This window comes from Lipomyces chichibuensis, assembly GCF_038497645.1.
Source record: "Lipomyces chichibuensis strain CBS 12929 unplaced genomic scaffold V1513scaffold_4, whole genome shotgun sequence".
Taxonomy (NCBI): Eukaryota; Fungi; Ascomycota; class Lipomycetes; order Lipomycetales; family Lipomycetaceae; genus Lipomyces; species Lipomyces chichibuensis.
The window spans coordinates 548,776-573,427 of NW_027117456.1; the positions used below are offsets into that span (position 1 = coordinate 548,776).

General features: G+C 45.7%; 6 protein-coding genes and 1 non-coding gene across 7 annotated transcripts; 4 read left to right on the top strand and 3 right to left on the bottom strand.

The window, feature by feature from the left end:
* Window positions 1-23: 23 nt before the first annotated feature.
* V1513DRAFT_438538 (mitochondrial carrier domain-containing protein) lies at window positions 24-2,150 on the top strand. The gene is made up of 4 exons (XM_066897073.1): window positions 24-738; window positions 796-939; window positions 1,146-1,252; window positions 1,309-2,150. Exons 1-4 carry the CDS (start codon window positions 465-467, stop codon window positions 1,834-1,836), a joined length of 1,053 nt encoding a protein of 350 aa, XP_066755687.1. The 5' UTR covers window positions 24-464; the 3' UTR covers window positions 1,837-2,150.
* A 266-nt stretch (window positions 2,151-2,416) lies between these two features.
* V1513DRAFT_423343 (uncharacterized protein) lies at window positions 2,417-2,964 on the bottom strand (the record flags this gene model as incomplete). The annotated part of the gene is made up of 4 exons (XM_066896029.1): window positions 2,417-2,497; window positions 2,570-2,647; window positions 2,702-2,734; window positions 2,842-2,964. 4 exons carry the CDS (start codon window positions 2,962-2,964, stop codon window positions 2,417-2,419), a joined length of 315 nt encoding a protein of 104 aa, XP_066755688.1.
* Window positions 2,965-5,989: 3,025 nt separating this feature from the next.
* V1513DRAFT_222000 (uncharacterized protein) lies at window positions 5,990-7,028 on the bottom strand. The gene has a single exon (XM_066894391.1). The coding sequence runs from the start codon at window positions 6,868-6,870 to the stop codon at window positions 6,133-6,135; it is 738 nt and encodes a 245-aa protein (XP_066755689.1). The 5' UTR covers window positions 6,871-7,028; the 3' UTR covers window positions 5,990-6,132.
* Window positions 7,029-13,767: 6,739 nt separating this feature from the next.
* On the bottom strand, window positions 13,768-14,841 carry V1513DRAFT_438554 (uncharacterized protein). The gene has a single exon (XM_066897074.1). It carries the CDS (start codon window positions 14,621-14,623, stop codon window positions 13,964-13,966), a length of 660 nt encoding a protein of 219 aa, XP_066755690.1. The 5' UTR covers window positions 14,624-14,841; the 3' UTR covers window positions 13,768-13,963.
* A 1,444-nt stretch (window positions 14,842-16,285) lies between these two features.
* V1513DRAFT_423346 (uncharacterized protein) lies at window positions 16,286-17,041 on the top strand (the record flags this gene model as incomplete). The annotated part of the gene is made up of 1 exon (XM_066896030.1): window positions 16,286-17,041. The coding sequence occupies one exon, from the start codon at window positions 16,286-16,288 to the stop codon at window positions 17,039-17,041; it is 756 nt and encodes a 251-aa protein (XP_066755691.1).
* A 2,888-nt stretch (window positions 17,042-19,929) lies between these two features.
* Window positions 19,930-20,001, top strand: V1513DRAFT_t17. The gene has a single exon. It is a non-coding gene; the product is annotated as a tRNA-Glu (tRNA).
* A 2,285-nt stretch (window positions 20,002-22,286) lies between these two features.
* On the top strand, window positions 22,287-24,646 carry V1513DRAFT_423347 (uncharacterized protein; the record flags this gene model as incomplete). Its single annotated transcript, XM_066896031.1, has 3 exons — window positions 22,287-22,974; window positions 23,031-24,180; window positions 24,235-24,646. 3 exons carry the CDS (start codon window positions 22,287-22,289, stop codon window positions 24,644-24,646), a joined length of 2,250 nt encoding a protein of 749 aa, XP_066755692.1.
* Window positions 24,647-24,652: the final 6 nt, after the last annotated feature.

Sequence of the window (24,652 nt, forward strand, 5' to 3'; positions counted from 1 at the left end):
CTGGCCTAGCCGCTACGGCGGTGGCTCAACGGCCCAAACATCGCCGACTTTTCCCAACCACAGCGATTCCAAGTCCTCTTTTTTTTTTGCATCTTCACGACCTTTGCCCACTTGATCTTGACCTTATCGTGACCCCAACAGAATCCACGGCCTAGTATACGGGTTTGCAACTTGGTCAGACCGCTGAAGTGGGATTTGCCGCTTGTGTGTATTTGGAGTGGTCGGAGCACTCTTAGTAAATGTGCAGTTCGGCCACTCTCGGGACACTTTGTTGGGAATCATATCATCGCGACGGCGATACTGAAGTTATTGAATTCGTCACACATTGCCGAATCGACAACTTACATATTTGGCGATCCGAGAGCAATGTATGCAAGTCGACGACGAGAGAGTTATAGTTTGAAGTAACTAAATTACAGTCGGCTTTTATCACTTTCAAGCGTGTTACTTCAAGTTTACTTTGCATGACAATGGGCGGACAATCACCAGATGGCACGGCGGTCAAGGATGTATTCGCCAGCCAATTGAATCCGGCGAGAAGTGCGCAATCCTTCTTTATAGCGGACAGATTAGCGGGACTGAGCGAGTCTTCGGTGTATGCAATAGCCGGCGCCACGGCCGGTGTAATATCAGGACTCGTGGTTTGTCCGCTGGATGTCGTGAAGACGAAGCTTCAGGCACAAGGTGGATTCACAAAATATGGGATAATACATGATCATTATTACGATGGTTTACGAGGTATGTCGGACCCGTGCTTGAGTGCAATCTTGCGCATTAGTAATTTATATCCTGCAGGAACAATCTTGACCATATTGAAGACCGAAGGCATCAGAGGTCTCTATCGCGGTGTGGTTCCTATAACGTTCGGATATCTACCTACTTGGATGATATATTTTACAGTCTACGAAAGGAGTAAAAAGACGTTTAGCAAGGTTTGGGGTAAGTTCGTCACAATTTTCTGACTGGCTTGGGTATTGTCAGACAAACTGGGTTTTCAAGTGTCTTCTGATGAGATAAAATAAAACTAAGCTCTAGAATTACAATGACTCCTGATTAAGTTTTATCTATATCTGATTTGACACTTACAACCACTGGGTTTAAGGCACGTGGCAATGGAAACCGCATTCTAACTGATTTAATTATAGGATTCAGAGATCATCCATTCACGGTTCACGTTGCCTCTGCACTATGTGCGGGCTGCTCGTCTACCACAATTACGAATCCTATATGGGTCGTCAAGACACGGTTAATGGTAAGAATTTTGGCTTGTTGGTCGGATTTGATTGTATGTTGATTGCCCATTGACAGACACAAAACTCGAATACATCGTGGTACTACAAAGGTACCGTAGATGCATTTAGAACGATGTACAAGAAGGAAGGCATCATGTCATTCTACGCAGGACTATTGCCTGCTTTCCTGGGTCTGACCCACGTCGCCGTGCAATTCCCATTATATGAAGAATTCAAACAGTGGTTTGTTCCAAAGCCAGAATCGAGGCCATCTGAGACGCGAAAAGTTGCCGGCATCATAGTAGCGTCTAGCTTGTCCAAGATGTGTGCTTCGATTGCAACATATCCTCATGAGGTAGTCCGGACTCGAATGCAGATACAGCGCGGGCTCCCACATAACGGTGACATGGTATATAGCGGAGTTGTGCAGACCATAACGTCGCTGTTCAAAGAAGAAGGGTGGAGGGTCTTTTATTCTGGGTTGGGTACAAATTTGGTTCGAACCGTGCCAGCGAGTGCGGTCACATTAATCACCTACGAAGTTATAGTAGATGAGATCAATAGGTTAAAACGAGCGAGGGGAATTGAGGAGGCACCGATATAGATTTGGCTTCGGCTTTGGCATAACGATTTATTTTTTCATGTCCATATCTTATCACGGACTTTCTCTTTGTGTTTTCTTGTACAGCGCATGGACAGCGTTCTTCTTCTATTATTTGCATTTGCGGTTAAGGTTTTTTAGGAGTGCGAGTACTTTATATAGCTTTATGTTATTTTTTTTGTTTGCAGTTATCTCACCGTGTTTAGGATTTAGGGACTGTTTTTATTGCATTTAACGTGTATCATACTTGGATAGGGGTTGCTGAGGAATCAGCTTTGACAAATTATAGCAGTTCAATCAATATAACAATATTTACATGACTTCCTGTATATTTTCGACTCTTTGGCAGTCAGTTGGCTTGAATTGGGACCTCCATTCTGGCGTAAAACCGTTAACATAGCAGGATACCATTGATGTTGGCGTTGAACACACATGTAGAGTGTTCCTCCTACTGTATTGTTTGTGTAAACCAGGTGTCGAGGACTTAACAAGTTAACCAGTTTGTGCTGCGCTGTCTCCTCAAGTCGTGCTGATTCAACCCCTACAGTACATAGTGGTTGACAAGCTAGCGCAGTTATGAAAACTATCGTCCACGCAAACGCAACTCGGTTTCCAGGAGCTGAACCTTTTGCTCTGGCGTGATATTCTTATACTTGCGGTCGATCTATGTGATTTGACATCTAAGTTAGTCTACTTGTGATATCTAGACATCGATTGTCATCAATTCAGAGCATACTGAGTCCGAAATTGCCATAGCAGCATCCTGTTTTGATGCAGTTGGTGCTGTTAACTGCATGGTGACTACCGTGAAGGTCTAATATATTTTTCAGTACAATGGGCCATGAAATATCCCCCTCAAGGATCTTACCATTCCGAGAAAGAAGATTGGCAGTAAAAGCACCTAAATTACAATCATATACACATATTAGAATATGATCTTGACAACAAACTACCCTCGAGGCTCGTATGAACCAGCGAGGGTGTGAACCAGGGGAGGATTATGAATACCTTCTTGTTCCGACCTAACGCTTTCCACCAGATGCTGTCAGGTTTCTTCTTGCTTTTTATGGATGGTGGTTCATCAATGACGCCTTTTAATAGATCTTCCGGTCGTCTACTTCTTGGAGACATGTTCTGTATATCATCCAGTACGGATTCCAGATAACTAAGGATACAGATATTCTTCAAAGTGTATTTATTCAACTGCAGCACCGTTCAAATGCCGTCTCCATACGGTACGAGACCCATGCATGTGATATAAACTTGTTTTTATGATAGTTAAGCCATAAATTGCACTCATTGCATACATATATGGAACAACCGGCAATTGCGTTATGGTTAACAAATTCGAGATCGAGATCTCAAATGTGATCGAGACTCCAGAACGAGCGATACATTGTGCCATATGCCTGCCGGATAGTTCCTGACCTGAGCGAACCAGAGAATGAGTCGTTTCGGCATCTTAAACTGCAGGTTGATATAACTCGATCGAATCAACAAGTTGTTGGTTGATGACTTTAACGAATCAATATGAGGGAATAATTGGATATAAATCTACATCCCTGATCTCATAATATATAGTCAGGATTGATGGCCGTGGTTTTACCCTTGCACTAATTAATCAAAAATCACAGGTACTGATGTCCATCGCTACAAAGCATGTTTAAAGAAAAACAGAGCTGGTCCCATCTTTTTTGAAGCTCAAATGATGAATCTGGCTCGTTCTGCAATCTACTTTGAATACATGTAGCAAGGTATTGATTTTCAATATATGCGATGATAATTATATATGCCATGGAAATAATTGTTGACCCAGAATTTGACTACTAACGAGGGCTTCAAAACGATATTCATACAAATAACATGGATCATGCGACATCGTTGGGTTTATGCTTCACTTGACCCAAAAGCCGCTGGGTCCGTTAATAAAAGTTTCTACATCGCAATCTCGAAACGTTATTTGATGACACCTGGGTACGGGTTTGTGCAAAAAATCTTGACGATGAGCTAGCAGGCGCCACCGGGGAGAGAGCGGAAAGCATCGCCACGAGATATCTTGCCCCGTTGCCCCGTGTCAAATTTGCAGATTGGCCGCGGTCGGCCGTATAAACCTTGGGGCATGAGATTCTGGCAGGCTGCGGAGAAGCGACGAGATATTATTTAGGAACAAAGAGGCGTAACGAGCTTTTGATGGTTAGGTCGCTCTGAAATGTGAACAATATATAATAATTAATTAGAAATCCGATTTCTCGCGCTTCCTTGCTATAACTATGAAGCATTGCTGAAGCCGAGTTCGTAACGTCCTGAGACGAGAAGCTGTTCCCGGCACTTGAGCTTTGAAAAGATCAGCAATTCAGCGGAGTATCCCGCATCCTTTGATAGTGTCCAGGTAACTTATTCGAGTGTCACACTGACCGTAAAACACAATGAACTACGAGCCGCATTCGTGCCCAATTGCATGCCTGTCATTTCCAAGTACCTGGGCTAGGTTACTTTCAGACGCAAGACAATATGTCCAGTTGTATGCGAACTGATTGCGACCCGACTTGTTTGTCGTGCGCATTTCAGTGCATGATTATGCATAGTGGCACGTCAGTCCCTGCGCAGCAGCATTGGTGGACGCGATTTGAGATGGTCCGAGATAACGCTGCGAGTATCAGCTCAGTAATGGTAGAAATGCCCCTACAATCACTCACTTCCGTTCGTTGATACTTATTTCGAAAGTATGGAGTAAAAATTAAGTGTAGCAGCTAAGTTTGACATATCACAAGATCTATCCCCGGTCTGAAACTGTTTCGCGATAGAGTTGGTCCATCCGAAAGTAGTTAAACCACCCGCCACATCCCCGACTTCGACGTGAGTTTCAGCTTCGGGCTCTCTGGAGACGAATTCAAAGTCATCCACGAGATCCGCAATAATAGTATTACTTAATGACAACATAAAGCGTCCTCATTGAACGATCACTCGTCAGTTGGGCTGGAAAGCGATCTACGGTAGCTAAATCGATATAGAACATGGGATAGAAAACCCCCCGCATATATATATGATGCGAGGCGTCCGGTCCATCCCAATCGCAGGTTGTGGTTGATTTTGTAATAATTCAAATCTTAAACCTTTGATTGGACAAGTCAAACGCGTAATAACAAACCTTGACTTCAATTTTCCATATACTACCCAGGTACAACCTTAGAATGAGACTCTATATCTAACTGAATTCACGTCGTAAATTTCGAGGCTTGCAGAGAGCCATTCAAAATAATGCAGCAGGTCAGAATGAAGAACACAAGTAATCGAAAACAGACCTTCCAAAAATATCAATCCAACAGGTTTAACTTCCCCCCCAGTCCATACACGCCATAGAGACAAACATTATATATTAGATTAGCTATCTTTCCCGGCTGTCAGACCCAAGATTACACCGCGACTAATATTTTGCGCCAGAGAGAGAACCACAAATTCCGAACCCGTTACCAACGGGATTTTCTGATCGCCGAATTCAAAGACAAACTATTCTAAAGACCCATAAAATCACGCAGAAAACAAGCACACTCACTCACTAATAAAACAGAACAAGAATCAAAAAATCACCAACATTAAAAAATGCAAATATCACACCAGATGTACATATTCCTTAACCCGCCGCCCAGATATTACACTCAACCTAAATGGAACAGTAAACACAATTGCAAGCAATAGCAAAACTCCTGATTCCCAAGTACAAGAGCCGGCGCCAATCAACCTCTACAGGCCCAATAAAGCATATCCAAAAAATTCTACCTCCAAAAGAAAACGAGAATGATAATCGGCTCAAATCCCACGGTTTGTCTCCAAAACACTTTCATGACGCCGATTCCCAAAACGTTTCGCCAGATCAAAATCAAAAAAATCAAAAGCGCACTGGAACTTTTCTGTCACAAAATAATAACACAGATGACAATACTCCAAAATACCGAATTAAACATCACGTGCAATATAATTAGCATCGAGTCGGCAAATAACATCGCAGCACAGTGATATTAATTGACGACAGCGAATTGTACCTTACGGCAGAACTCTAATATTACCATGGTAACTTTCGCCACATCCTCGATGAAAGGCATCATCGATCCAACCACGAGACCCTTAGCGTTTTGACTCCCCCACGGCAACGCCACCACCGCAGTACAGGCACGAATAGTGCCCAGGGACCTGCGTGGAGCGCATCGTCACCCATTCCCCTTTCGCTGGGATGCGTCCGCACGATGCCGACAAACATCTTGCACCAGTCTTCTTGTATCTGCAAATATACGCATTAAAACTCTAGATCACATAAGTCGCTAGACAATCAACCAATATTGCATACCTGAGACCACAAGAGTTGCAAAGCTGGCCCGCGTCGATCGACCAGCTGGGTCTCCAGCAAGGTGACTGATCTGATCCACATGAGATACACCGACGGTTGTGATTAGCTTGCATCGAAGGCGAAACGGGTTTGGAAATAGGAGATGGTGAGACAGATCGCGACGGACTCCGAACAGTGGTGTCAACACGTTCTGCTTTAGGCTTGGAGGCTTTCGGTGAGGTGAAAGCACCAGGCTGGGAAGAAATCGACAATGACGCCGACGACTGCTTGGACAATTGCGTTGGTCTCTTAGTAGCAATTGTATAAGGCTTTGCCGCTACGCGTTCCACAAGCTTGTAGGAGTGGTTCCGTCGGATCCACGTCTCGATCTGAGGACGCCATGAGTCACGTGGAGCTGTATCAGGGTAGAACAGACTCAATGAAACAGTCGGGAATGGATACTCGTCGGCTTCGTGTTCGCACTCATGGTCAGTATTGTTGCTGGCATCGTCGCTGGAAAGGCACGCCTCGCTGTTGGGAGTTGGGAGTGGATTGACGATGTTGCAACGACGTTCAAGGATTTCGTCGAACCGGACGCGATCTTCAAAAGCACGCTGAAAGTCACGTTCGAAGACCTTGTCCTCTTCTTGTGACGGAAAGCATAGGTCTACGGACGGATTGGGAGACGGGAGGCCCGAACTTTCAATGACAACCATTGCGAAAGTTGATCACGAAAACGATATCGAGATCAAGATGAATTGTAGAAGGAAACGCGTCGAGATCAAAATCGTAATAGCTAAAATATACAATTGCTAGATCGAGATCATGTACAGACAAAATGGGAAGGGTCAGCCTAGAAATTGAGTGACAGATACAGAAACGCGCGAAGAGGGCGGCCCCGTATGTTAAATAACAATTGCTTCCGGGAGACGCGATGGGCGGCGAGCTTTGCGTGCAACATTACGATCAAATATCGAAGGTTTGATTGCATAGTGGGATCCATAATCGATCGTATGCAGATATAATATTTTGTTTAATCTTCCACCACAGGCTCGCGAGTCGTTAGCGTAACTTTAGCAGCACAAGCCCGAACAGTGTAATTAGATAGCGTTAGCGGAGAGTTGAGACGAGCGACAGAGTGGTGGTCTACGAGCGGCAATACCTGCGATAGTGCGCTGAGAGTGGGTAACTGGCTGCTGCAGCTAGATAGACAAAATTGGGGGACCGCTCCTCTGCTGTCGCAGTTAAGATACCGCCGGAACAGCCGCCGCCTTGACACACGCCTGCACAGCCTTACCCGGCACACGCCAGGAAGCATCTATTTGGTCGGGAACACTCTGACCAACAAATTCAAACCTGAATGGAAATTAAACACTTCGACGCGGGCGAGCGACGGCCACCGACGACAAATAAATGATAGTAGTACGTCGAGCCATGGCGGGTAGGGGTAAATCGATATTGGGTCAGGTTTGTGTAACCGCACCGCCGCACGTGCGACCCTTTCTATGCTCCAGCAGTTTTGATCTGGAAGCTGCAAACGTAGCGCATTCTGCCACAACAGCTTCGCAGCCACTGCGACTTGTATTCCCATTTGTCTACTAGCAATTTCAAAAAATACAGGTTGTGAAGGGCTGCGGATTAAGTATCGCCCAAGTTTGGCTCCGCTGGAGGCCGTTGGGGTAGGGGCCTGGCATCAGTCCGTACCCGTTGTTGAGATCCTGCTTCGAGTTACTACATTTGCTCAACCCGGTTGGCCGGTACCAACTTAGGTTATTGTCGCTCGAGTTTCGTCGTGGGCTCGGGACGTGTCGAGACGCTAAGGACTTCGGCGCCCTCTATCCCGCTTGCTGCATTGATTGGCAGTTAGTTCAATCTTTGGTTTTACCTCGATTTGGAATTTAATGATCTGCACATTTTCTCCGATGCACGGATCAGAACTCCTCTATGTTAGTATTTTTACAAGCACTTCGTGGCAGGATGGGGGGGATGCGCAGCCGAGAGGCATCGGAAGACGCGAGGTCACCAAAAATATGATTAAAGGGCGGGCATTTGGCTACCGCCTTCGACATATGCTGCACCTTTGAACTCTAAGAGCCATCTTTGTTTCTGATACCTGGTTATGACTGCCGACTAGTGTCTCAACATAATGAATGGGTTGGCCCAAAACCGAAACTGAGGCGCTTCCTTGGGTCGTGTCCACACAGCCTCCGACCGCGAGCCCACATTGCCACTCTCCTTCGGCAAATATCTCCGGAAGCGACTACCAGCTCCACATATAAGATAAGACTCTAATTATTCCCAGTTGATCTCGCGATCATTTCTACCAGATAATTACACGGATTCCGTAGACAAGTCAGTTCGCCATTGAAGCTATATAGAAGCCTCGTCGCACCAGGCCGGATGAGATCGGAGAAAAATTCCGCCGACACGGGAGCCAGTCAGTCGGCACGCGACCTGGCGCATTGAGAACCAAGGTTGGCTAGGGTCAATTTTGGCTGCATTTAAATGCTGGAGCCTTGCTTTAGTCTCATTGCTTCGCGGGGGCTCTTCTCGACCGTCCGTGACATCGTGTCGGCGATGGCGGATTTAAAGCTTAAGTGGCGCTCGGAAGCGAGTATCTAAGTCGTACGATAAATGTCGCAGAAGAGCGTCGACACGGATATTTCCCAAACTTCGCTCTCGAAACTGCCATTCCTCCATTATCCTACATCTGCAAATTATGGCAAGGTTTTCTTTTGCGTTGTCGTATTTTCGCTCAGGGAGTATTTAGCTGGGTCAGTTCCAAGTCACCGAAAATTTGCGACAGCACTGAACTAAAATTCCTCTAACTAATAATTCCGGCTCAACCGTGCTGTGATCTTCAGTTGGTCGAATTCGCGAATTGCGTGTGGGGCCGAATCGAATGTCTCGTAATCTACTTTAGATGAGATTCTGCACTTTTCAATCCCCGGAAAGCAGTAGGGGCACGCGATGTGTCTTGTAATCCGGTGGGATAAGGGTCTTTCCGAGCACATGTGGGACCGTTGTAATGGTTATCTCGAAGGCTCGCTCCCTGAATCTGAACCTCATGATATTCTGATTTCTAAGATTGCTACGCCTCAATTGGGTCGAATCTAACTAAAATCTATACTTGGGGCTTTTACGGGGTCGCTTAGATATCAACGAGCCCGTGCCAGCGTGTCTGATTACTTCCGAAGTCCGAGTCTAGTCAGGCACATTGGAATCCGCGATGGGAATTCGACACAGCGACCTACGGAATACCTTCCACCGGATCCGATACATCTACAGACATGTCAAGCAAAATAGGCCGCAAAATGTATTAATCGTCACATTTGCAATTATATTCTCTGCAGTTATATTGCTATCCAAGTTGCAGTTTGAAATCAGTTATACTAAATCAAAGGTTGTGTTCAAGACCCCCGTGTATGCGCACTATATCAGGTTTAGCGGGCGCTAATGTCAAAATTAAACCTTACTGTTTTACTAACCAGCCTGACCCGAATTTTTGTTGCCACCTGCCCAACTCGTCTATTAACTTTCTGTTTTCAGAAGTTTAAGGCGCGAAACCCAAAGAAAAGAACTCACCTACATGCGGGGCTTGTGGCGATATCGCTCATCGCTATCGCGTTCTGCTGGCCAATCAATTCTCTTGGAATTCCGATTCTAGTAAGCTTACATTTAGCGTGTCCACTGGCAAGCTGGAATGTTATGATTAAGTCCTAACACCGCTTATCGAGTAGTTGAGCGATATTAAATGAATGTCTCTCATCTGATACTGTAAAAACCTATCTATAGCTGGAATATTGAGCGAGCCAAAGTCAAGGCCATAATATAGCAGGTCAATGTACTCTTCGCAACACTGTTATATAATGTTACTTGTCTTTTCCGTTTGATTCCGCAATTTCCCTTGTGATTTCGTATGGTGCCGATTATCGCAATAAATTGACGCCTTTCGGCTGCTCGGTTAAGAGTAGTTATTCACAGCAACATATGACCGGACGTAATCGGGAGACATCCCTATGTGTCCCGGGAGTTAAAAAGTAAAGCGACTTTCGTTTTTTTGAGGGCTAGGCATTGGGGAGGCAGAATCGGCCTCGGCCCGTGCATCAAAACCGACTAACTATGTGGGAAGATAGCGATAGCCGTGGATCTCGTATTCGCGATCCCAGGGAGGCAAGGCCAAAATTCCTGTTAACAAATCTAAATCTTAGTCTTTCGCTGTTGCATAAAAATCGCGTGCAATGCGCAGATACGCCTCACGAACTTCTCGATGCAAATTCCAATTATCCTATCGATCCGCAAACGGCTAGATTGAACTCGACCGTATCGAGGATGACCTCATTGATGCGTCAGAAGTCGAGAGCGCTCATCTGCAATAATATCAATACCACGAACCAATTTGTCGTTGATCGCATGTGGATTCATGATCTTGCGATCCGATGATTATGATTTCATATCGAAATCGAATTAAATGGTGTGGTCGTTCTTTGTGTGACTTCAATGGAAACAATCTTTTGGTTGTCAGTAACTCGGTTATAAGCTGTTGGATAATTTCTTCCGGCTAGAAATATTCCGTCATGCGACTTGGATACATGTTCCAAGTTCAAGCATCCGAAAACGGCCTAGCCTTTACGCGAGAATGAGCTGCAATTTAGTGTCACTGGACTCCTAGGATTTGTACATGTCCAAGTTAGTACAAATGGTCACAGTCAAGCTGCCTTTGCGTGCATACAAGCTGTGTATATATATAGTTGTGCACTCGAAAATCTGCTGCTGCTTGTGTTGCTACATATACATTTATGTTTACTCCCCTAGATTACAGTGCCAAAAATTATCTAGCGTTTGACCATAGCAGGATAGTTGTAAATATAATCACATAACTTATAGGGTCCTGGGTCTTTTAAAAACTTAGAATTGGTGATCTAAGTTAGTGCTTAATTTTAGGTAATTATTTTTCGGAGATACTACACCGCATCCGCATACTTGATCTAAAACTAAACAGATAAAAGTTTTTTGAACAGCGCCGTAGGACGTCGACATCGCTTTAAGATTAATTTGTCTACTTCCACTTCCCACAATGTTTCTAGTTCATAACAAATTTCTGCAAGTTATACTGCTGCATCTACTATCAGCAAGTTTATGATATTTTCAAAGTGGAATGATCACCCTAGATTCTCACGCACTAGCACGTGCAGCCCCTGTAACCTTAACCTTAACTGATATGATCTGCAATTTGAAAATAAGGGTACGGGTTCGACAAAGCAAATTCCAGTCTCGGCGCGTCGGCACGCCTTGATAAGGACCGGGGTGTTATATTGTTTCAAGCCTCAATTATCTCCGCGGTAAAACCGATACTGTCCTAATCAGCAGCAGCTAACGATCCATATTACGGCATTCCAGACGTACTCTATACAGATCCGTGGACTGCACTTCGTTTGGTTTTGTCGGATATTGAAGCAAGGTCCTAGGTACCTTCTCAAGCATTGTAAATCTAGAGCTTCAAAGCGTCTCAAATAGAATGACCCGTGATTCCATAAATGGTTCACGCCGTCGATCTATTTTATTGCCTGCATATTCCATTTCCATTGTCCGCCCCGTTATCCCCAACTTGCAAGGATAATCGTCCGGCAAGCAACGCTCCATAGCTAATTAATGAATTATTAACCGTAGGAATTTTGCGCGCAGCACATCTACACAGGAATAGGGTTTTCTCTTATTTAGTTACTCTTATCCATTTAGAGCGGAAAGACACATGTCGCATTTTATGAAGTGATGCAGATTGGAAAAGCATTGAATAATGGAAAGAATCATCCTTAGTTTATTTATTCATCCTGTATGCCTCTAAAGGAGGACCGACGCAGATCACAACGCGACTGAAATCACATTGGGACTACTTGTATTTCGAGTAATTCAATTTTGTGGTAATCTCGGAACAACGTAAAAATTGTTAACTTAATCTTTTTCAAAAGATCCCTCGGCTATATACTACACCTGAACACCATCTAATGGAGCGTCTGAGACCAGCGCCTCGCAGGCTCTAATCAATATTGAGAAAAATTCTTGCCAACTTCTTGTCGCTGGTTCGGGCACATTAAGTATCTCTCCCACCATATCGGTTCCAGTGGAAAGTCCACTTGAAAGCTGGTTCACCAATTGGAAACGGAAATGGCATCTTAGGAGTTCATCTCGTCCTTCCACTCGACATCTGAATCATGACAAATAGGGTCAAGTATTCTCCGGCCCACCCCCAATGGGGTCAAATCTTTAATCGCTAGTAATCAAGGAGTCATTGTTTACCATCTCTCCTGGATACACACACTCTGGCAACACAGAGAACTGGCATATTGGTTATATATACCTAGTCTGTGCGCACCACTGAAGAACCATCAATCTAAGTTCGTCCGGAAGGATTTGACAAATAGCAACAACCGTATAAATGGTACTTAAAGGCGGCGCAATTCATGTAACTCATAAGTGCACTTGCACTCTATTGGCCATGCCTGCAGAACAAACACGGAAGGAATTTAAATTTAAAACAAAGCAGAAAAATGCGAAGACTGCCCTAATTTTTTTGTATATAAGCCGTGTATTCTACATTCTATTTACATGCATGTACCGGCTAAAAAGGGATGAACGAAAGGAAAACGAAACGGAATAAATATACAAAAAATTAAATAGGCAGACAAGAAAAACGAAGGAGGGAAGGAAAAACGGAAAAAGAAGCCAAAGGTGACGACACCAGTAGCCGGCCAGGGTCAGTAGGCAAGGACACACAAACCAGCCAGCCCGCCAGCAGAGAAAACCAACCCACGTCCGGAGCGCGGACAGACGAGAAAGAGAGCGATGGGGCCAACTGCCCGGTGAGGCAACCGGGCAAGTTATCGCCCAGCGCTAGAGAGGCATAAGCCAAGGGGTAACCGGGTGGCCAAACCCGAGACCACGACGCTGACGGATCAATGGGTGACGAAGCCACGAAATCCGGCGCTGTCCGCTCAGTCTAGGCAGGGGAAGGCCAGGAAGGCAGCATCGCGGGAAAGGTGACCGAGCCGACAAACATGGAAGCCAACTGAGGCCAACAAGACAAAAGCAACAAAACGCGAAATCAGAAGTTGTAATGTGCAGTTAAGTTTCAGGGGAGATCACAGTAGCAAGAAAGCGTATACAAACTGGAGAAGATTGTCTTCTTTTTGTACACTGAAGCCTTCCCACACCCGAGTTGCAAGGGCAACCACCTCTTGTCGCATCTGCGGCAGAGGATTCACCCCACTCAACTCAACTCACTGTAAGTACGACTGTAGTTTACTGAGAAGATTCATAGCCCTTGTTCTCTCAGTCGTTGGCTCCAACTCGACTTCCAAACTAAATAGGCGTCAAACTACCAGGGAGTCTGATTAACCCGTCGCGCCTTGGTCCACTCTCCATAAGTGTTCAGGTCAAAGTTTCCATGGTCAGGAACCGTCTTCTGAATCCAAGTGATGAATACCTCCCAGACATATTCATCATCGGGGTGTTGGCTTATGTGGTTATTCCACAAAGTCTTGCAATCTTCGCCAAGGCGTATCAACGTCTTGATCACCTTCGCGCGGTCGTTATCGTACTTGTACGGCGCACCGTCAACCTCCAATTGGTCCACTGCTTCAATGTGGCTCCCAATTTGAGTTCCCTTATATTGGTGTACTTGAGATCATGATCAGCCCGTCGCTTTCAACATGACTTTCACGAGACTCGCTGAAAATAAGGATATCATCAGCGTAAACGACAACAAAAGACATCGAGAAATGGTCCAAGTACTCCATCTGGCTATAGTGATCAGTCCTGACGTAAATGAGATACTTCAGAAGGTTCTGGAAGCACGAATACAAAGAGAAGCTGAATGAGTTTAGTGTTGGTGCCAATCCACCCGCTCAGGATGAAGCCGGTTTGCTGGGGCCTGACCATCAGGCACAACAGTGAGTTAAGACGTGTGTTAAGAGCCTGGGACTTGATCCGAGTAAGGCGCCAGTCACCAATGCCGTCTTTTTGTGACCGTTCTCTGTCCATAGGAGGCGGAGGTGAGCCTGACGCTGTGTATGTGTGAGAGAGCCCAGATCGGGGATCGTGTTGAGAATAGCTGGTGAGATACGGGCCTACCTCGGGGCAAAAGATGCGATAAAAATCAAACGGAAGACCGTCTGGACCGCGGGCGCAACTTAAGGCCGTTTCGACGTCGCCCAGGTGAAAAGGGAGCTCCAGGTTTGCGGCCGCTTCTAGCGGAACGCGGGCCGTCACGGCTCTTAAAAGAGACGGAAAAGCCGCAACATCCGAAAGCGGAGCCTTGGTACTGTATGGATCAGGATAATCTGCGGGGATAGTCTCCGGGGAGGGACGAAGCGGCGGAATGAGAACCTGGCGCTGAACGATACGGAGCCGAAGGTATAGACTGCGGAAGTCTTCTGACTGGAGTCCGGCAGGGAAGACGAGCGTGAACATGGCGGGCGGCAAGGCGGGCTGCCTCGGTGGTGTGTGTGCGAGCCGTGTGGTCGGCCGAAACTGTGCAAGGGTAAGGCAAATGTAGTGTTGAACCCAAGAAGGGCCACGTATGTCCGTTCACCAGCGCGCTGGACTTACAACCAATGTTTGGATGCCGTGGAAAAGAAGGAGATTGAAAGAACGACGAAAGACCTAAGGGCGGCATTCATAAATAAGGACGCAATCGACAAGATAGTAGGTTTTGAAAACCCCATACGACATTAGGGATGCCGCCATGGATGACCTCCTCAAAGCATTTGATTCCGCACATGCACAGTACAAAATATCAGACATAAGGTATTCAAGATTAAGCACCGCATCTAGGACAAAAGTGTCGGCAGGAGAGCATTGTAATACATCATAATACATCATAAGCATTGGTCTCATGGAAGAGAAGTATGCCTTTGTTCGCAAAATGAAGAGCGCTGAACCGATCCCTAAGGAGCTGTCGCATGACAGACTTGTATCCCAAAGGACCACAGGCCATTACTATCTTTGTGTACCCATGATTTTGCGGGTTCGTGAAGGGCCGTCTTTTTGTCGACACTGCAAGTGCCGCCACGCCTTTACTATAATAAAGTAGTAGTAAATAGTGTGGCGCGCGATGAGGCTCGACTCCTCTCGGTACCCCAGAGTCGCATTCCAACAAAATATGCTTGCGTATTTTCGAGGAAATACGAGAATGTACGGATATCCATGGCAGCACATCCGAGCTCCGTAGTCAATCTATTTACTATTGCGTCCGGTAAAGTCGCAATTAGGGTTGGTCCTAAGTCTAGGCCGCATGGCGCAATAAACTAGATATGCCCATTTCCACTTGAATTGATCCGACAATGTCCGTATTGCATCTATGACGTCGGATAGAACGACGGAAAATATATATGGACAATCCACTACACTTTGGGAATGTTAGAATGTGTACTTTGTCTAGTGCTTGATACAGTGTTTATTTGTTTAGTTCATATATAAGGTTTGAGGATTCACGTCTGGGTTCTGCCAAAATGTGACAGCGCTAGCTAGAACAAAGCTTAATCAAGAGAAACAATTGTCTGACGCTCTTCTGATACGCAAGGGAACAGTATGACGATTCGGCATCACTAGACCAGAATTGCGCCACAAAGCATACTTTTGATTTGCCGGGAACTTGCTCTTTACCTAGTTTAGTACGGGTGCGGTACATTTCTTGCTAAGCAGGACTAGTACGTTGGTCGCATGAGGTGATACACCTTGTGTGCAAATTGGCAAATGTCACAAGTTATCTTTTAGACAGTTAACATTAGCATGTTAGATACTATAGAAGAAGCTTGTGGATCAATGTAATCAATGTAACTGACAAGTAACATCGTCTCGTCCGTTGTAGATAACTTAAATCAAATAGTCTCGACATTTGGCATATTCCGACAGTTAGCACCCGCATTTACATTCTCATTCCTGTCACGTGTTCCTCGGCCTGCAGCAAAACCCCCGTTGCAGCAATCGGATGGGGCATTTTGTCTGTATAAGAGCCTTATTACTCTATCAGGCTGCTCGTCACGTATCTCCGTGTAATTTCTTGTGGACCTTTTGGACCTACAGGCTAACCAATAGCTAGACCCAATTCACTACTTATATTTACATCTAACAATGTTTGCGATTTATGCTTTGGCATTGCTGATGATGGTTCAGCGTGTTATTTGCGAGACCATGATCCTACAGACAGTGACTAGAACCGGGAATATCTCAATATCGATGACGGGTTCATCGTACGACATCACATGTCCTGAGGGAATTTTTGGATATCCATTCATGCCGAGAAACGAAGGAGGAACGGGTAATTACAGACCGGAATATGGGAATGGCACTGAGAACCCGATGATACAAAGCTCGATCGACGTGTACAATTATCTAAATATAGGCGATGTCGCAGCGGCATTACAGTCTGCTACGACTCCAGAATCGGCATTTCTCAAACGAACAGTGAATGGGCAGAATGTGTTGAGTAATTCTACCATGCCCATATCGAATTGCTCCCAAGTCTTATTAGATATGATACTACAGCCAGAAAAGTATGACGGTGTACATCCGGTGCAACATTTGATCGACGAATCTGCGAAGCATGCAGATGAAGCAACAAGTACTGCTAGCAGCGATTCATCTTACACGCTAGGGGAAAGTTGGTCAGCAGACTTTCATAACGATCATGGAGCCATTCGGTGTGATTCAATGTTGAAAAGGCATGGATACAGGAACACTTACACTATGATCAGTTGCGGTACGACCATAACAGAAGGCATTGGAAATTGCGCTATTGTAGCGAACAGCATAGGAAGATCCACAGGCGGTGTTGTATATGGCCGGGAGATATTGCCTATGGCCATATCGATTATAGATATATGTTGACGCCAATATCAGTGTGACCAATTAAAGAGAGGTGTTATTCACGGTGAAAACACAGACCCAAATGTGTGTGTAAGCCGTGTTAACACAGTTGGTATTGAATTGAGAAGAGATGCTTGCTGAAAAATACGAACAATGGCACGCGAAATGGACGACTAATAATAAAAATACTCAACCACGTTTCTGTGGCCGGGATAAGCGTTTGCTTACATCAGCACTCTTAATCAATCCACTTTGAATTCCTCTTTGACCAATATCGGACTTAGCAGTAGCAATCGAAGTGGATTCGGCAGGGACCAAGTATAATTGATTTTGTTTGGCTGCCGATTATGTTTAAGATGGGCGGTTTAATGTTCTATTAGACACACAGGTTCTCGCAATTTGTTTGTCATTTTACCATGTAATAATTGTTATAATTGATACAGCAGATTATATTTACTATTAAGATTACATTTCTTCAGGCGATATCAAGGTCAAATTACATTCGCGGCATCATCGAGTAAGACCTTTCAAATCTTTCTTCCGACCACGTCATCCCTACTTCTAGAATATATCGGTTGAGGTGCCGTGGAATGGCTGACGGAATGGTCGCTCTGTCGTGTTTGACTGAGGTGGTCTCGTCCATTGTTAATGTATAAAAGTAATTCAGCACAATTCTAGATGTCAGCGCTCGGTGTGCCAGTGCTCGCAATAATCCGCGAGAGTCCTCTTACACCACTTCCTATGGAAATTTCCACACTAATGGTATGGTTTTTCGTTTTGTCGTCGGGACTTTACAATGTTTACACTGTGGTGGAAAGATAGACGCGCTCGAGTTGCAACATCCTCCCATAATACAGCCAGGGCAACATCTTGAAATTCTCTTGCATAGAAGCAGCATCAATCAGCATGTCGTGCAGCTCGTAGCATATTGATATTGCGAGGCTGATCTGGGCTCGCGCCGTCGCGCTTCGACATGATAAAGGTCAACACCTTAGGGACCATATAGTACTCACAGAATTATCGGTATAATCCTCACGGAAGGCTTCATTTGAGGCTGAGGACAGATGGTGCTGTAAATGTGTCCTTGAGTCAGGGGTAAATAAGCATAGCGATGCAACTCTAATCACAAGACTATATCCTGAGCCCACACACACGAGTGACACCCAGCCCAGCCGAGCAGGGCTCGGGTCTGACATGACGCGACCCGGTTTGGTCTGGCCGAGCAATCAGCCAGTCCAGCTGGAATCGCCGAGGACGGGTTGGACCGGTTTTGTGTGCAAACCGGGTTTGCAAGTAAGAAACCCCAGAAATTAAAAAGAACTTGATAAGCTCCTCATATGCCTGGGGGCATTTCTAGCATCGACGTTCTTTGTTAAACCAGCACCCATATTCATTGCTCCAATCACAGTTTTCTAGTTTGGCTCCTGTCTTCTGATCCCCTGAAGCCCTGAATCCGGCTTGATTGCTGAAATGTTATCTGTCCTGTTCTGTCCAAAAAACCATCGCAATGCCCCTGATTCCAGTGAGATTTCTGAGTTGTATGCGCTGTCAAGCCAGGAGGTCATTAGCCTTGATGATGAAATTGGATGTTAAGCTATATGGAACGGGGCGGCGCCATTCAATTGCGTCTTTACTAACAGTGCATTGCAGAGTTATGATTGCAAAAACGGAGAGTGTCTCAGGCCAGTTTGGAAAACCTCGCGACGGATCGAATACGACGATTCAGAAAAATATGATTTTTCAAATCATTTATTTTCTTGCTCTTTGGCTCACGGTTTAGGAATTGTGAAAGCGCTGGACATGCACCTCAGCTGGAACTTGCTAAGGTGAGAAAGACGACTGAGACGTCAGGTCTGAAGGACCTCGCCTGACAGTATTTTACGAAAGTCGAAGTCAAAGAGAAAGGAAGAATCGTTCGAAAGGTTAGTATTGTATTGTTTGTGGTGCTCTTTGCAGATTTATCGACAACCAAGTCAGGCGGTTCGACAGGGACGTTATTACATACCGCAAAGAGTTCTGCAGCATCCAAGGCAGTGTGTTTTGTATGTCGGACTGCTATTGAAGGGACGACCAACAAGCCAGTAGCAGCCCCTATGTCTGCCGATGTTACCGCAATTGTCGGGGCCAACTACGCCATTGGATGGCGGCGACATCGAAGTCCTTTACCGAAATCGAATCCGACTATTTTCGCGCAATATTTAAACGTATTCCTAGGCTCATCCATTTGTCTAAATCGCATCGACAGGGAAACGCGAATTTTAGAATTATATGTCCCAAAAGTCGGAGTTGAAGGCTGAGCTGGCTACCACCGCTATTGCTGTGATGTGCCATATCAGCAATTACTGCTCATTGGATTACAGAGGAGTGGGAAACACGTGAGGCTGTTTTACACCTTACTGAACTCCAAGGTAGCCGAGCCACACTTGGGTTGACATTAGGAGGAGGACTTTCGAGATGCTTACCTTTCTATGAAATTACCTACAAGTTGATAGCAATGTCGTCTGACAAGTGACAACGTAAGCAAAAATGCAGCAACCTATGCATGAGGATAGTGACTCAGAACTTTCAACGGATGCGACAATATTTAATGAGAACGAGAGAGATTCCTCTACTACTGCTAAAGATCCTACTCTGAGGATGATTCTCTGATCCGATTATTTATGCTCCAGCTAGTGGTCCCAGTGCTGACCAGGTTTGCCAAAACGCAGCCTGGTCTGCAGCCATGGTCCCAGCTCAACCTCTTCGTCATGTCGTCGGTCATAGGTGAGATGCCTAGCACATTCTCTGAACCTTAATAGTTAAAGGTTCTGGAGAGGCTAGATTTTGAAGTTGGTCAGAACACTGATAATGACGACCCTAAGCCTGATATTTCTGTTATATAGAAATTTTAGTTCCCAAAAATTATCTTTTTCGATATAGTGTAACGGCTAGCACGGTCCGCTTTCACCGGGCAAATCCGGGTTCGATTCCCGGTATCGAAGGTTTTTTTTAATTATCCTCGGTAAGGATGGCCCTTTTTGTGGGACTCTTTTTGTAGGGGACCTTTGTATTCTTCGTTAGATTATTAGTCGTACCTGTAGCTACAGATGGGAACACTTTCAAGAACACCGATACTTCAACCGCCTAGGCGAGTCGGCTATTGGGATTACCATCGGATTTTTATCGCACATTCTAAAGCTAAGGCACAGCGGCTATTAAAGAGCCGGCAATCAATACCCATGCGATAAAATTGCATCAGAAATTGCACTTTGCGCCGAGTTGACTGGATTCGACTTCACGAAATCCCAAGTGCAGCCAAGTTCCGTCGACTCAGTCAAAGTGCATTGAAGTTTGGCCGATATGAGGCGTCCACTTAGAAAGCTTATCACTATTTCCCATATACTAGCTGTAGCAGCACTCCTTGCAGACAATTTAAAATTGGGTCTGGTTTATGTGTCTGCAAGTTGTATCTTTATCACAATGCCAATATTGTAGATTGTGAGTTTGCGATGTGTCATGTGTCATAGGACGCAGACAACTTATGTACTTCTCCACGCTGAACAGATTGCGAAAATATTTCAGCTGTTCGGCCATCGCCATTTAATTCCAAAAAGCTATCGCGAGCAGAGGCAAAAGTGGCTATGGCAGTGTTCCTTAAAATGACTTTTAGTTACTCGGTACGTAGCGATCGGCATTTAAGGCTTAGGGCTTTCAAACCGCAGTACAATGTTTACCCTACCCCAAGACTATAAACACTTGAGGTTCAGTAAATTAGGTTGAGCTCTAAACCTAGCGACCTTGTTGAGTTGGAATAGGGTTTATGGCCGGGTAAAAGTGAAGGTCAACGGAGTTCATCTCCCAACGATGGCTCATCTCTTGGGCTAGGGTTAGAAATGAAGTTCGGTACCAATGGTCTTGAATCGTTTCGTTGAAATTCCTCTTTACGGGCGACTGTTGTATGGTCCCGGGACTGGCTTATAGCCGGTTGCAAGTAGCGGATCTGGGATGGAACATCGAGAGTCTTCGACTCATCGACTGCTTGGCATGCACAAAACTATTTGTAGCTTGTACAATCTTTACTCATCCAATTTTCAAACCCTTAGCTTGTCTTTGGATTTAACACTAGACACTGCAGAAAATAATGCATGATGTTCAAACACAATTGACCAGACAATTGGAGCCTGCTAGAGACTGTGATAGATATGGCTTTACGGCTCTAAGCGAATCATGCAATGGAAGACCAGAATTGAAGCACCACGTGTCGATCTAATTATTCGCCAAAGCGATCTGTCTGGACTGTCGATAAGCAAATAGATTACAGAGATTTACAATATAAAGCCCGAGTCGTAAATTAATATCTCATTCTGTCGTCGCGGTTGAATTCTTTAGAAATAGTGAGTACGACCAGTCCAGCGAAGCCCCCCGCCCACCCCGACTTTGGCCGGCGGGACACCGGAAGGGGCGGTCGACTTTGCGCTCCGCAGCAATAATATAAGTCAAGCGTTTTATGACTTAGACGTTTGACAAATGAGGATTGCGGCTTAATCGCGTATGATGTCGCTGCTGTTAGAGCCTGAAATGAGTTAGAGGCAAAATGGTGTGGGAACCTTTCGTTACATTATTCTGCGGGGATACTCACGGCGCCGCATAGAAAGCAATCGGTCACACAGATCCCGTGACGAGTTGTGATCTGTACCAATACATAACAACACAAAGTCACAGATCACAGCGCACACAAGGATAGCTAGCTATGCTGCCTTTCAGAACATTCGTCCTGGCTGTGGACGTCCCGGTTAATTTTTTTCTTCCTTTCGTTCAAGGCTTCCAGTTCTATTCATCCACCACCATTACATTTTTATTCATACCTTTCATTCGGTATTGAATTCCGCTACTGCGTGCTATAGTCCGCGTCAATTTTCTTTGTTTTTATTTGAAGACTTGGTGCGATTGGTTCGTTGCTTCCGGCTGTGCCTACGCAGGCTGCACTTACAATGTTGGTCTATTCTTCCCTCAGCTTACTTCGCCATATTCTCATTCAACGCATTAGCTTACACACTTTGTTTCTTTATATTTAGATTATTCTCCCCTCTTCTTACAGTCTTATTGTTTTGAGTCACATTAGAACATCGACTGCGCGTTTTGGTCCTTGTCAACTCGCGAGTTTGATCTTCTGACGATAACTTCGCGCTCTTGTCTTTCGCCGTTTGTTCGCATTCGGGCATTACTTTTCGACAATTATAGTTGTCGAGCTTTATTTTCGCTCTCGAGTAATCATTTTTGAATCACAATGCCATCTGCATCGTCTGTCACAGCTCCGTCTTATGCATTGGCCGCTGGTGCGAAACCTGCCACTAGTCGCGCAACATCTTCCACGGCTAAGGATGACATTACCGCCACCCAGGCTTCTACTGTTTCATCGTTAACTTCGTCGTCATCTGCGATCTCCGCAGTCACCAAAGATGCGGCTTCCTTGTCCAGCAACGGCGACTCGCTGTCTACGACGCCAACAATCCAGGAGCAATTAGCCAATGGCAAGCCTACAGATGTCTCGAATAAAGACAAGGATGCATCGGCTACTTCAAGTGCTGCTGAAGCGTCACTTACGTCGTCTGTTGCTGTTGGTGGTGTATCGTCGTCATCTTCGTCATCGACTACTTCAACCGCCACCGAATCCGTCTCATCCATCGAAGCCACAGCCACAGTGTCGCAGAAGCCTAATCTTACGCCAGCACCACTACCGAAGGTCAATGTCTGGAAGATCAGACAAGAGACGATATCTCCCCGATCTGTTGTTTGCGGCGTGGATCCGACGCCAGCAGAATTATCTTCGGTTGTCGTCAATGAGAACAACGAACGAAAATCTTCAAAGTCATCGATTGTTGCTGATCTGGATTCTAAGGACTGGCCAACAGCACTAGAGGAAGAGAGTAATGCAGAGAAGAATGACAACTCGTCGAAACCGCCGAAGCGACAAGGTGAATATATTATCGTGCTCCGTGATAGTGAAATGGTAATTAACGGCTCGTTGTAGGCAAGGAAAAATGGGTCCCCTACACCCCTGTCTTAATAGTCCCCACAAAGTCTAACCGAAGTGGCAAGCCTTTCTCATCCCGTTCCAATAACAGCGCAAGATCGGGTTCTACTGGAAACACTGAGGGCTCTAACTCTGGCGAAGAGCACAATGGCCGCGGTAACAAGAATTTCGTTCGGGGGAACAGACCAAAGAATGGTAGCTCCCTAAATGGTACTTCGGAAAAGAAATCTACGCCAACGTCATCTGCGTCGAATTCTACTGAGAATAAGGATCCGAAGACATGGCACAAGAAGCATCATGAGAAGAAAGACCCTAACAAGGATGAGAAGGACGAGAACGTCTTCAAGGACCGCGCAACACGCTCAGCAGGCAAGGAATTGTCGCAGTCTGCGCCGGACCCACCAAATAGCACTGCTGCTACTCAACCTAGCCAAGCCCAGCCGCAAGTGCACACTGCTAACACGTCCAATTACCAGTCGCATCACCCCTTTCAAAATCAAGCATCTATCGCGTCCTCACAATCATCTGAGCAGAGTGGATCTGAGCAGTCCTCGGCTCTACCAAATCAGGCATCTTCATATTATCAAGCTCCTCAGTCGCATCATTCGCCATCCAACCAGTTCCCGCAAGCATCTGCATCGCATCCTCAATCAAAGGCTGTTCCACCTAGCAAGAACCGAACGCAGCGGCCATATAATAATCACACAAATGGTACTCATCAACCGAACGGTCACGGCTCCCAGCCAATAAATCGTGGCCCAAGAAACAACGACTATCACAATATTCATGCCACGACTAATGGACAGTCGCCTGTTGGTCAGTCAGGTCAGCAGGTACCATATCAGAATGCGAGGACTGCACCCAATGGGACGCGTAACACCTCGCCTCGGTCAATACACAGCAACCCACAATTCCAGCAGCATTTCAGCGGCTACCAGCCTCATCAAAACAATCATCATAACAACTACAACCAAATCCGACGGGCTTCCGCGGTTAATGTGTCAACCTTCCAACCGGCTGCGAGACAGTTCTACGCTCCACAGCAGGACTACGCTGCGATGTTTGCTTTCCCACAGGCGTTTCCGTCCCAACCTGCTCTTATTCCGGGATACATTTACGAACCTGCCAATCCGGTTACGGCCCAAGTGTAATGTCCCTGTATTGTGAAATATTTTGACACAAGACTAACATTATATACAAGTGAATACTACTTCTCTCTTGAAAACTTGTGCAAGGATATTTATCTGCGACGAAACATGAACAGCGACGGTCTCGTCCCGTTATCCCTACTTGCTGGTTTCAACCGAATCAAGAGCCTAATTAACGGTGACGTAAATATTCTAACCGAGGCTTGCCGGCAGTCGCACAATGCTGAAGTCGTTGGTAATAAGGTCCGCTCTCGAGAGCACTGGAGCAATTTTGTTATGCCTTTCCATGAACGATTGCCGCCGGGACAAGAAGAGGAAGGGGAGCCGTCAGTTATTCCGACGTCAACGCCTGCATCTTCGAAAGCCACTCCTGCTGCAACACCTACCATGACTTCACAGGAAGCCTCGGCTGTGGCTCCAGTTGTCACTACACCTACACCAGTGGCAGCCGCCGCAACTGAATGAGACGCA

Excerpts from the sequence above, each read along its gene's own strand:
- V1513DRAFT_438538 (XM_066897073.1), top strand. The coding sequence starts at position 465 with ATGACAATGGGCGGACAATCACCAGATGGCACGGCGGTCAAGGATGTA. Across the intron at positions 739-795 it reads TTATTACGATGGTTTACGAG|GAACAATCTTGACCATATTG; the intron begins GTATGTCGGACC and ends TATATCCTGCAG. Across the intron at positions 1,253-1,308 it reads TCGTCAAGACACGGTTAATG|ACACAAAACTCGAATACATC; the intron begins GTAAGAATTTTG and ends GCCCATTGACAG.
- V1513DRAFT_222000 (XM_066894391.1), bottom strand. The coding sequence starts at position 6,870 with ATGGTTGTCATTGAAAGTTCGGGCCTCCCGTCTCCCAATCCGTCCGTA.
- V1513DRAFT_438554 (XM_066897074.1), bottom strand. The coding sequence starts at position 14,623 with ATGTTCACGCTCGTCTTCCCTGCCGGACTCCAGTCAGAAGACTTCCGC.